General features: G+C 43.1%; 1 protein-coding gene across 3 annotated transcripts in view; it reads right to left on the bottom strand.

The window, feature by feature from the left end:
• CAPN15 (calpain 15) overlaps window positions 1–12,556 on the bottom strand; it is a 107,845-nt gene that overhangs the window by 62,777 nt on the left and 32,512 nt on the right. For 2 of the 3 annotated variants that reach the window (XM_061599571.1, XM_061599572.1), the window contains exon 2: window positions 12,207–12,520. The exons of the other annotated variant lie outside the window; for it this stretch is intronic. In XM_061599571.1, coding sequence (XP_061455555.1) covers window positions 12,207–12,382 — 176 coding nt within the window. In that variant the 5' untranslated portion in view covers window positions 12,383–12,520. The remainder of the gene's footprint in view (window positions 1–12,206; window positions 12,521–12,556) is intronic. 3 annotated transcript variants of the gene reach the window in all.

Below are 12,556 nucleotides of genomic sequence, written 5' to 3'. Positions count from 1 at the left end.
AACCTACTTATGCATTCTCTAGCGCAACAACATTCCACTGGGAGAAAACATTTCACCAGTGGAACAAGTATACTGCCAAGTGACTTTAACATAGCGCTACTTTAGACAGACCCCTAGATTTGCTTCAAATCAATGCACTTTCAGTCCTGTCCATCTCTACAGATGGATACAAACACCAGTCACCAGTGCAATTTCGCATCTTGCAGAGAGCTATTAACTGGAGTGGGGGTTGCACTCCACAAGCCTAACAAAAGTTCCCAGTCAAGACATAGTGACAAGTTGCATTGCCTATTTTGTTAGGCATAGGTTACATCTGTCTAGGAAGCAAATGATGTCCTTGTTTAGCCTGGATATTTGCACCTTTCAAGATACAATGTCTACTAATACAGAAGTTTAGCTGGTGGGAGCTACAAAGGTGCCAGCAGCCACAGTGAAGCTGGTGAAAAGCTGTGTAATCTTCTGAGCTATACATAGACAAGAACAGCTGCTTCTCTGTTTGGGAATTGGGCAGACCTTTGGGATCCAGGTAAATTGCCAGACTGACCTCTGCTCTACAAAGAGCGAAAACTTGACTGGGGCACTAGCACCGGTTACATAGGCTATCGGGATGTGTGTTACATTCACTTGGAATACTAAAGGACTATGATGCAAATGAAAGAGGCTTATTTTCCCAGAGTGGTTAATAAGGACTTCTCTTTGGTTGTTGATTCAATGCCAGCGGAATGAGAAACATTAATTTTGCTGGCAGAGGGACTGCTGCATGCTCATAGGGCATTACAGCTGCCCTGGCTCTACCAGCCACACGAGTTAAGTATGGCTGCTTATGGAGAACACAAATGGGACATTGCCAATATTTTTGAGCAAAAGGTTAGCTCCTCTGGAGCACCTCTATAAGGGGATTTTATATATGAAAGCCAAGGAATTATAGGGTCTATGCAAAGGAGGAAAAGCTGGAAAAATCCCAGATACCCATGGCAAAGAAATTTGATGCTGGCACCCAACCCATCCCTCCCCCCCCCCAAAAAAAAATCAGCTGCTGGTGCCTAGGAATATAAAATACATTTTCTTGCCCCAGAGGAAACTGATGTGAATTGAATGTAAAATCTGAAGAGACCCATGTTAAGCAGCATTATGTGTCATAACTGTCTGCACTTTCCACTTACTTCCCTTATTCCCTTCAGAAAGCGGCAGGATTCAGAGAGCTTTTGCAGATGAGGAACTCTCCAATTTGTCTCCACTCGCCCCCCCCCCCGCAGGCCATACTGTATGGAAAGCACGCCCCCAGGCAAGATTGAAAAAGAAAGCCACATAATCCATCAGACTCTCACTAAAAGAAAGGAGGAAGAGCATCTCTGCTCATCAGTTGGCTTGAGAGCAACTTGTTTTCTCTATTCATCAGCGTGACAGTCAACATGGGGGAATGGCGGGGCGAGGCCACCGACCCATTAAACCCAACTGTAGTTAATAAGACTTCCAATGGTGACAAGCATCCAATGTTGGAAGAGATGGCCACTATGTGCTGCTCAAACTTAAAACCGTATTTTATGCAAGCAGAGGTCTAAGTAAGTAATCCAACATCACATTGAACTTCAGGAAAAAGCACCTCCAAAGCATAACACGAAGTCAGTGGTGATGTCCCCATCCCCAGCTTGCCAATGGGATTGCTCATATTGTATTGCACTTCCTAGAGCATCTCCGAAGCTCGGAGTCACACAGAAAAATCCCTTCCCTCCTCTTCTTGTAACAGGAAACAAGCCCCAATGCTGCTCTCTTCCCCACCCCAATCTGCCCACCTTCATGACCTCCAAAACTGCAGCCACTTCCTCCCTACCCAGTTCTTATAGTGTCAGCACAGAGACGCTGAGCAATCAACTCCCTGTCACCGACTCCTCCCTTCCTAGCATCTCTTGCTACTGGGCTGTGTGACCATTGTGCTAGCAGCTATTCTCCAACACCCCGCTCTGACCAGCTTGTACTGACAGAGGGCAATGGCTTACATGTTGAGCACTGCCTGGCACAGATGGGTAGGGTGGAAAGGGAGCCTACAGTTCAGTGGACATGTGTGCATGCATGTGTGTGTGTGTGTTTGCATGTGCACAATGTCACTGTCTTGCTTAGTCGAAGGGAAAGGACCCTCGCCACAGTAAGCAAATTTGTGGACCTCTCTGCCCATCCCTTTCAAGCAGCAGAGCCATTATTTTTTTCTGGGGTGTATGTGGATGGGTTCCTAAGCATATTAACATCAGAGATTCTATGCACATAAGTCCAGCTCCTGCATCCCACCACATATGTACTTCTATAGGCTGGGAGCATGTATGAACCAGCCCCTAGATATGACATGCAGGAACAATTATCCTAGAATAACTGCACCCTGAGGCTGAAGTTAAAGGCAATCAAACATTCTTGACAAGAGTAAGGGCCGCAGACTTCCTTATCCTCTCTCCGGATAAGGGATCATGCAAACAGCAGCAGAGTCATCTCTGCTGGATGGGGTTCAAAACTTAGAGAAATCACAGCGACCTGCAGCCAATTCAAGAGAAGTCAGTGACCACAGCATGCACAGCCAAAGCATTCTGGAATTGCTTAGTCTTGATAAGCAACCCTGAGAAAACACTCTCCGAATCTCATTTGTGTACATGAGCCAGCAGCCTAACCAACAGGGTTGTTGGAAGATTAAAACTGCTCATGTGCTGGCTGGTCTATGACCGAAATAAAATTATTCATTCATTCATTCATTCATTCATTCATTCATTCATTCATTCATTCATCCATCCATTCATTCATTCATTCATTCATTCAAACTGCTCATGTGAAGCTTTTGCATGAGGGTAGGAAAGAAATCTACAGAAATCATTATGTAGGCCAACTGGGAAGTTGCTGCTGCTTTAGCACTCGAGGAGCAAAAGAGATAAAAGACGGAATCTTTCACTGGGCCAAATTAGGGTGTTTGCAATCCAATTAACTACCTTGGCCAGGGACCTCCTTGAGTCTCAGAGCAATCAGGCCACTCAGGCCTGTAAACCTAAGAACAGAAAATTAATTTTATTTTATTCCTGTGCTGAATTATCATGCCCAAAGAATCTTGTGTGATCTGAATAATTGCAGAAACAGTTTAAACAAGCAGAGCTGGTTCTACTACAGATATCCCTTTTACTTAGGCTTTCATTACTGACTGATCAAGTCAGTTATATATCTTGCAAATCATTCAGAATTTAGCAGATGCAACACACTATAGCTGAGTCTACTGGTACTGGTTTTTTTTTAAAAAAAACAAACCCACAAAAAAGACCCTTTAGAAAAAGCTAAATGAGAACTTGGCATAGAATCCTTGACCTTCATGTATATCTTTGTCCCTTTGGCCTTCTGCATTAAAGATGCACACGCCCTGGGGCCTGTAAAAAGGCAACAGAGTAAAAATGAAACACACATATCACTACTTGCAAAGAGAAAGAGAAGGCAAGGAAAGCTAAAGTGCTTCTTCAAATACAGGACAACCTGCACCCTCTCCAAGGATGCTCAGAACAACTGCTGGCTCCTTGTAGCACTACCTAAATTATGTTCTAATATAGGTACTGCTGCTCAATTGGTGAAGTCTGCTGTGGCTAAGACACTTCAAATGGAGTCATATAGTACACAGATACGGCAGCTTCTCATAATCCTGGCTCTGCGATGTAGCATACACAATTAGGAATGCTGAAAACACTCCTGGAAATGGAAGATGTTTTTCCTGTAGGAAACCCAACGCTGAATGCAAAAATCTGCCGTATGGACCAGCAAGACAGAGTCCTGCCCTGCCCTATCCAAGCTGTGAGTTCCCAAAAAAGGGGTGGTGCAGTGACAGATGCAGCAGAGTCACATTAAGGTGAGGCGAGGCCCGTCAGAACCCTGGAGAGTGCCTCTGGAAGTTGCTTGGCTGGAGGTCAACTGCTGCAAAGGTCTTCTAAAGTCTGGCCAGACTAGTGCAGCTGTTGACCCCAGCTCCACTGAGGAGCTGCCCATGTCTTTAAAGCAACATTGCAGTTGTTGGGTTCGATGGTGTGGGGGTGATGGGGCTAAGAGTAAGTCTAAGAGTAAGGCAAATCCATGTCTTCTGACCTGGAAGGGGGATGGAGACTCCTTGTCAAGGTCATCCTGTTAGTCAGAGAAGGGACTGAACACAATAGCAGAAGGGTGGGGAAAAATGTCCTGGTTTCAGGACTCAAGCCTATAATGAATCTGGGGCCTGTTGGAGATTTGGGGGGCAGGGGGAGTCAGACTAAATGCCACCACCCAGCAATGACCAAATGAAGGATCTATAGAGAAGCCAGTCAGATGAGTAAGGAAACCTTTTAACAACCCATAATACCTATAAAAGCTTCCAGGTCAGTCTGGATCACTGCCCTGAGCATGAAAGGTGCCTCACTTTGTCTCACCTCAGAATAATCTTATTTCTCTCAACACAACTTGCCATAAGCTAGATCTAATAACCAAAAGCCCACCCCAGCCCCTGGGCAAGCACTATGATTTTCCTTCAAGCCAGGAACACAGCATGCAGGTGTTCTAGTTTTCCTCTCTAATAAGCAGAGTACAAAGCACTGACTTTTTCAGTTACTCAGCAGTGTGTAAACTCACATACATCAGAGAAGAAATCAAGGAAACAAGCAGAGCAGCTTGAATCATTTTGTGTGTGTATACAAAATGCGTGGAAAACTCCAATGCACTGGAACAGGACCTCTAAATAACAGCTATGTAATATGTTTAGTGCCAATTCAGAGGTAAAGATGCCTTCAGTATCGTCCCATCAGTGGATGGAATCACAACATTGTTTTCCAAGACCATCAAGCCAACATCAGTCAACTAAGCACACGCCACTTCTGGCTATCCCTGTGAGTTACATCACTAGTGCTTTCCCTTCAGGGACCTTCCCCCAGCTTTATGTTAAAAATAGCCACATTCTCAAGGACCCAGAAAACCCTGTTAAGAGAATGATTAAAATCAAACACCAGAGATTAACAGAAATCACTGTTCCAGAAATGGCAGAAAGGCATCACTCACCGGCTTCAGACTCCCACATCTTCCATACTGGGTGGCCCTCAAAATGCTGGTTTTCCACATGTGCCTAGCTCACATTCCAGCTCTCTGAGTGACAAAGTACCCATGGCAACAAGAAACATGTTGTCAAATGTCTATTTAAGCTGAAAATTAGCTGCAGTTACTGAAGTTGACAGCAAGGAACAAAGCAATAAACCCAAATGCCACCTATATTTATGTAATACACTTGCAAGTGATGCTGCTCCTAACATAGCTTGGAAACTGCCCCTGTTCTGGCTGCATCAGGATCCTGTTTAGCTCTAGTGTGGCCCCATCTGCACTATATATTTAAAGCAGTATCATACCAACAGTTCTGGCTTCCCCCAAGGAATTCTGAGAATTGTAATTTGTTAAGGGTGCTGAGAATGGTTAAGAGAGTGCCATTCCCCCCTCACAAATCTACAATTTCTAGATCTATAATTTTCCTCTTCCCAGGGAACTCAGGAGTATTATAGGTGTTACAGGGCACCTGTTGGGTGTGCTTTAGGTTGCATTCCTGCATTGAGCAGGGGGTTGGACTCAATGGCCTTATAGGCCCCTTCCGAGTCTACTATTCTATGAATTCCAATTTAGGTTTTGTCATTGTTTTTAAAAAGTTGCTCAATCTTATGGTTCCAAAAATCTTAATAATAATAATAAAAATTTATTTTTAGGCCGCCTATCTGGCCGAATGAACGGCCACTCTAGGCGGCATACATAATTAAAAATACAACATATAATACAGTTTTAACATATAAAACAATTATAATCCACCAACCTACATCTATACACTGTAAACTAAAACTATCTAGGAGACCTGTATGCCCGCTGAAACAACCAAGTTTTCAATCCTTGGCGGAAACCTACCAGGGAGGGGGCATGGCGAAGGTCGTATGGCAGAGAGTTCCAGAGGGTGTGGGCCACAACTGAGAATGCCCTCTCTCTGGTCTGCACCAGCCTAGCTGTCTTAACTGGTGGGACCAAGAGAAGGTCTTGTGAGGCAGATCTTGTCAGGCGGCATATTTGGTGATGCTGGAGGGGCTCCTTTAGATAAGACTAAAAATACTAAAGGTTTAAAAACTAGAAGGACAACATCCAAGTTCATTGCATTTTCTCAACTTTATTGACTCCCCCCCCATTCATTTATTGAGATTTTTCAGAGGCTGGTTCAAGTAATTCAATATGAGCATATCAATTTCAGAATAGGAGTACAAGAAAAGCATAACTTCTGGTTCATCAGGAAGAATCTTCTACTTAACATGATACCTGGAGCACAGGCAGTAGGTTCTTTCTGGATTAAAACTAGAGACAAAAACTCTTCACTGAAAAAACGTGTGGGGGGACGGGAGAGAGTGTATCTCCCTTGATCATTCTCCAAAACAACGGGCAGGCAGGCAGCCTTCTTACAACTGAAGAATAGCCCAGTTAAAATGCTTGCCTCCTGGTATGTTACCCTCTCCCCTTTAGCCAGTCAGTCAGGCCTAAGCATGGGACAATGCTTTCTGGGCAATGGTGATGCTTCTGGCATCCCCACATGCCTGTGAGCTATAGCATGGGCTGCATTAGAAAATCCTGGTGCATCTTTATGCCTTTTCTCGAGATCAAATAACTGGTTACATGTTCATAGAGTGTATGGTAAAAAAACAGTGCTCTACAGAGCCACCCCTTTTTGAAGGACCTAGAGGTGGATACATCTGATGTGATGGCTTATTTTTTTCAAGGCATTCTTCAGTTCCTCTCCTGGCATGCCAATGTAGTTTGGCACTCAGTGCAGGAATCATTGCCTCACACCAACAGATGTCAGAGCAATAAAGTGATGCCACTTCTCCAATATTTACACTTAACACTCAAAAGTAGTACCAAAGCAAACAGCCAAGAAAATATTTGTAGAGTTTTATGGTTCTTTCCAATCTGAAAGCTCCACTAGCCAACAGAGACAGCCAAAAACAAAACATGGCATCATGGCAGGAATAATACAGCTCAGAGAAACCAAGTATGGTTAAGTCAGCACTTAAGACCCCCACAACCCCTCAATATTCTCTCAGCTTGAGACAGGGAATTAACAATACTCCCACATATTCCAAGACATTATCTTCTGAAAAACAAACCTCTTTTTGTCTGACAGTCTCAAACAAAACTATTTCAAAGCTGAACATGGGCATTTCCACCAAAGTGGAAAAGAGTGGAGGTACAACACCACATATGCTGCCCAGAGTTCCTCGGACTAATGACGGGAAACAACCGCAATGAACAAGATGAATCTTCTGCTGCAGACTAAGTTAAACAGAGAATTGTCTACAAGAAAACATCCTTTGACAAGTGCTTCTAGTCTCAGGCCATGTTTTGGATGAACAGTGTCAGTTGAGCAACACAGTGCGCCAACAGCAGGGGCCAAGGATTATACTACATCCATGCAAATGATGTAGCAATAAGTATGTAAATTAGCCATTGCCCCTGGCTCATGATTGGTTTCCAGTGAAGTCTCTGTGCTAGATGACTTCTCAACGGTTTAACAGCATCTGCATTACCTCTAGTCTAACACAAAATGGAAGGCATCTTCCCCTTTATCAAGCTCTGCCTGGAAATCTCAGCACAACAAGGGTCTAATGAATTCTTGGTAAAACAATGATTAGAAATGCCTTTTCCTGACTTGCAAATTAACTCCTGGACTGGCTTGAATGATAAGGGATTCATGGGGAAAGCCAAGTCTATCTCTAGCCTCAGGTTGATGCCACAGACTTGCTCCTTACTGGGAAGGCCCCTTTGAAAATGCATTCAAGAGCCAGGTTAACAAAAGCTGGCAAAAGTAAAACGCCTTCTGCTAAAGCTTGTTTTTGGGGTTTTTTTGGGGCCACTGTTTATAAATCTTGTTCAAAGCATACATTAAATAGTACTAGAAACTGTCATCTCACCAACCTTGAAATGCAAGCTGAACTCACTCTATTTATCTATCATTTTTATTTAAAACATAAATATGCACCATAGATTGAAAAATGACTGTCTGCCACTTGATGACGGGACTTGACTTTGGAAGATGAGTACATAACTTCCAACTACAAGGTAATGCTGCCTAAATCGGCTTCTTATGACTCTGTACCTAGTGCGCCCCATAAAATTGATCTCCAGCCTTGTTAATGTGAAGACTATTGCCTTTCTCTTTATTTCTGTTCTCTGCCTCACAAGGAGCTTGTGTGTTCCACTTAGTGCTGGAAATAGCTAACTATTAGATGCTGTATTTTGAACAAGTGAAAAACAGTCTTTTTTTGCTTCTTGCTCCCAGTAGCTCTAGTGCCTTCTGAAACCTGTTTTGTCGCCCAGCACAGCTAATGTAATTTTGTCTGCATATCCTGCACTCTACTTTAAGACTGTTACGAACTGCAGACATTGGGGCACAAGATCACAGCTAGCTTTTTCTACATTCTCCCCACTGTGTTTTGCTCAACATCCAGCCTGATGAAGAGCTCTGCAGAACTGAAAAGCTCACTCAACTCTGGAAAAGAACTGAGAGCCCAAAATATCACAGAGACATGGCAACCAACTGAAAATTTAATTTAATTTAACAAGATTTGTATACTGCTTGATTGTAAAAAAAAAAACCCTCTAAGTGGTTCACAAAAATGGATTGAAGAAGCACCACTAGTTCCATGACACTTCGGTTTCCCCACCCCACCCCCTACCTGATCTCCATGCCACTATATCCTGGTGAACCTCACATGGTTATCCTTCAACTTTTCCCACAATTTCTAAGCATGATGTCCTTGGCTGTATCACTGTGTGTTCCTTGAAAATCACTCCTGCTGCAAGATATGGGATATCCCTTTCATCACCTGCTCCTTTGCTGTACTTTCTTTTCTTGATTTACCATTCCGGTAACATGCGAGTCACATTGAAGTGGTCAAACTATCCTCCAGACAGCTTTGCTTGTCATCTTTCCAAGACCAATATTTCAGAAGAGAGCCTCTGGCAAGAAGACCTAACTATGCAATCATGACAGACATCAAAAGATTCCATTAGCCCTGTGACAACAAATCTGCAGCAGTGTACTTCTGTGCAACAAAGCCAGCAACAGGAAAAGACAAATCAATGAAGAATAGCAAACCATGTGCAAAGCAGATATACCTGGACAAACATGTACCTAAAACATAGGAATGAGTAAAAGACTACAGAAAGATACAGACCTCAGCTCTAACCTCTACTCACTGGAGGACCTCCAACCCTTAAGTTCACCCTTGATAACAGGGTTGACAATTAAATTTTTAGCCCACTCTTTCTCCAAGATTTCCCCCATGTCCATTTTATCCTCACAACTACCCTGTGAAAGAGATTGGTCTCCGTCACACTGGCTTTCTATTATGACAATACAGTGTCCACCATCCTGAACTCCAGATGGGGAAGATCCAAACATAATAAATCAATGAACAAGCAACCCACCAGGAAGGTTAAGAATCACTTAAATTTCCCTGTGATTGCTAGTCTTAACTCATGCAGATAAGATGCGTGCAATATTCATGTCGCATCAATAGTCATGATTTGGTTACAGCAGTATTACAAACCTCTCTCTCCAACAGGTGTCCAAAGCACATTACTCACAAGAAAACTGGTCTTAGCTGCATTTCTAAGCAGCAGTCACCAAACTGTTGCCACTGTCAAAGCCAAACAGGTAGCGGTTTTAAATCCAAGCTCTGGTATTCCACAATGCACCATGTCACAATCAAGGTTTTTAAGTACACAAAACTGAGTATTTGGAATTGCTAGCTGAAGCTATCAGTGGAATCCAAAGTGGTTGCTCGCAGAGAGGACTAATCACATAGAGTCTTGCTGAAAACATATTGCTATTCGTCCCCTGGTTGGTTACAATCTATAATCCATGCATTCCCATCTTGGTTCTCGGTATTCAAAAGTTTATCTCTGGAGGTTGCCCCTTTGCTTGTGTTCTGCTTCTTCCTCTCCATCACAGGAAGTTCAGACAAAAAGGAAAGCAATATAAAAGCCACACAACCGGTTATATGAAACTTCCTTTTTAATATTACCAACATCCTGGTCACATGATATAAAAGAGCCTCAGTAGCGGCCACTGAAACACTGATAGGAAATTCAAGGCCAAACTGAAAAAGAGCAAAACCATGGGATTAATTTGCCACAGACTCTCCCCCAAGCCTGTGCCAGAGAAGATGCAAACAGCAAAGTCCTTGGCGTTCACAGTAACAGGCCACAAGCAACAGGCACACAGCAAATGTTTTTCAAACCAAGCAGCTCAGGGACAGAAGCAAGCGGCTGTTTTCAAACAGACTGCAGTCACCATACAGACTAAGGCACATAGTCATTCAACAAGCGGGGGGGGGAACTATAAAAAGCAAGCATTAATCAGAGGCTCCAACATTCTTAGCACACAACACAGCAGCTTTCAACAGCCAAGGCCCCCTGGGCAGCACACAGTTAGATGCCTTCGACATACCTCTCAACCTGGAAAAAGACTGAATGCAGGACACAAGTCCCTAATCAAGAAGGCAAATCTTAACTACAGGGATGAATGATGAGGTGAACAAGAATGTACATTTTTTATTAACCAGCTGTTTGATTAGTAGGTTTCACAAGGGATAAAAGCTAGATAATGAGCAGCAAGTTCTCAAGACAATTGCTCTTCTGGTCTATTTTTGGTAGTAAAATCTCCACAAATCTGCCTTGCCAATGACTTTTTTCATTAAAACAGCACCTCAAGATATAGACATCTTTTAAGCCTATCCTTTCCAATGTGAAGCTGAAATCTGTCAGTCCTGGCGATGAGAGGGGCAGAGGTGGACATACCCAAATCTAGATCGGGAGAACATATCCTCCACCTCAGGAACCCTCAGGTCAGTGGCTGGAGTTTAGGGTGCAAATTCAAGAAAATGGGAATCTGAAACCTAGGAGGCAAGAAGCAGTGCGCTGCTAACCACGCAAGGGGAGAAGGAAAGGTTTACTTGATCGATGTGGACAAATTCACATCAATCCCTTCAGGATAGTCTTCACTAAGATCAGATTTCACCTAACAACTACTTAAGTACTGGAGGGAAGGTATTGAAATGTTCCACACAACTTGCAACTTGTGTGTCTGTGAAAATGATCGAGGATGTGATTCAATTGCCCTCTTCCTTGATGTTTAAGTATTTTTTGCTTTGCAATATTAAGTCATGTATATATGTCAATGAATAAAATATAGGTTTTCCTTCTTGTCAAGATAAGTATGGAAAGTAGCTTCTGTAGCTTTTGGTTTGGTCAGAGCCTGTGCAGTATTTATTAAATTGATTGTTCACCAGACCAATGCATATTGTGATGTGTAAACTGTTAAAATTATTACATACAGCATATAGGCTTCATTATGGCAAATGGCTGAAATAAATCGACTAAACTAGTATTTAGACCAGGCCCAACTCAGGGGTTTCATGCTGGTTGGCAATCAATGGGCACTTGTTCCATGCCCAGATTTTCTGCATCTGAAGTGTGAGCACATACAATCCACAACAGCTTTCCAGGGAAAGTCTCACCCTCAGAGCTATGTGGGTCATGGTTCATGTTGTGGAGTTTCTGACAATCCTTTAGTGGTGACACTGTAATCACTATTATAGCAACTGGCTGGGAAGTCACAAATAACAAGCGAGCCCTAAGAAACAAGAATATGGTGAAATTTGTGAAGGCACAGAAACCACTAGCTAGAAAAAAAATAATAAACACTAGATACCATGCCATCCATAGGCAACACCTGAAAATTTGGTACTGGCTCCTATCAAAACCTAGGCCTTCAAAAGATTATTCCAGCCTGAGATCCCATGCCTCAAGCAGCCAGTTTTAATAATCACACACACCAGGATGCAGGAAGCAGACTGCTCCTGGCAACTCAAAAATCATTGGTGGAAGAATGTTTTTAACTGTGTTTTTAGAAAATTTTGATTGTTTTTATAATGCTTATAATGTTTCAACTGTAATTGTTTTAACTTGTGATTTTAGAATGCTTTAAAATGCTTTTTTGTTCTTGTAAAATTGCTTGGTTTTTTATGTTTGCTGCCCTGGGTTCCTTTGGGAGGAAGGGCAGGATGTAAATTCAATAAATTTAAAAAATGAATAATAAATAAAACAGAGCTGAGAGGTATGCAATCAAGCTCCTTCCCTTACTTTCTTACCTTCGTGCCCGGTGATTCACGTGCTGATGCTGCCGTGTTATAAGGGCACTTTCCCATACAGGGCCACTGTGGCTACTTCTATACCAACTTGCAGCCAGGTGCCCTGGGTAGGTTGGGCCAGTGAAACCATGGTCCGACTCCGTCTCGGTGGCCAGAGATGAGGCTGAGCTGCCCATGGCTCCCCCAACCCTGGCTGGGCTAAGATTTATAGTTTAGGTCCAAGCCAGAGGCATGAGCAGTCGACCCGAAAGGGTGAGGAGTTGCGGCATGGATTGGCGTAAAAGTTCCCAGCACTGGAGAAAGGGAAGCTGGTGCTGATTGGAAAAAAGAAAAACACAAAACAAGAGGAA

The sequence above is a fragment of the Rhineura floridana genome, chromosome 17, assembly GCF_030035675.1.
Source record: "Rhineura floridana isolate rRhiFlo1 chromosome 17, rRhiFlo1.hap2, whole genome shotgun sequence".
Classification (NCBI taxonomy): Eukaryota; Metazoa; Chordata; class Lepidosauria; order Squamata; family Rhineuridae; genus Rhineura; species Rhineura floridana.
This window is presented reverse-complemented; position numbering and strand designations above follow the sequence as displayed.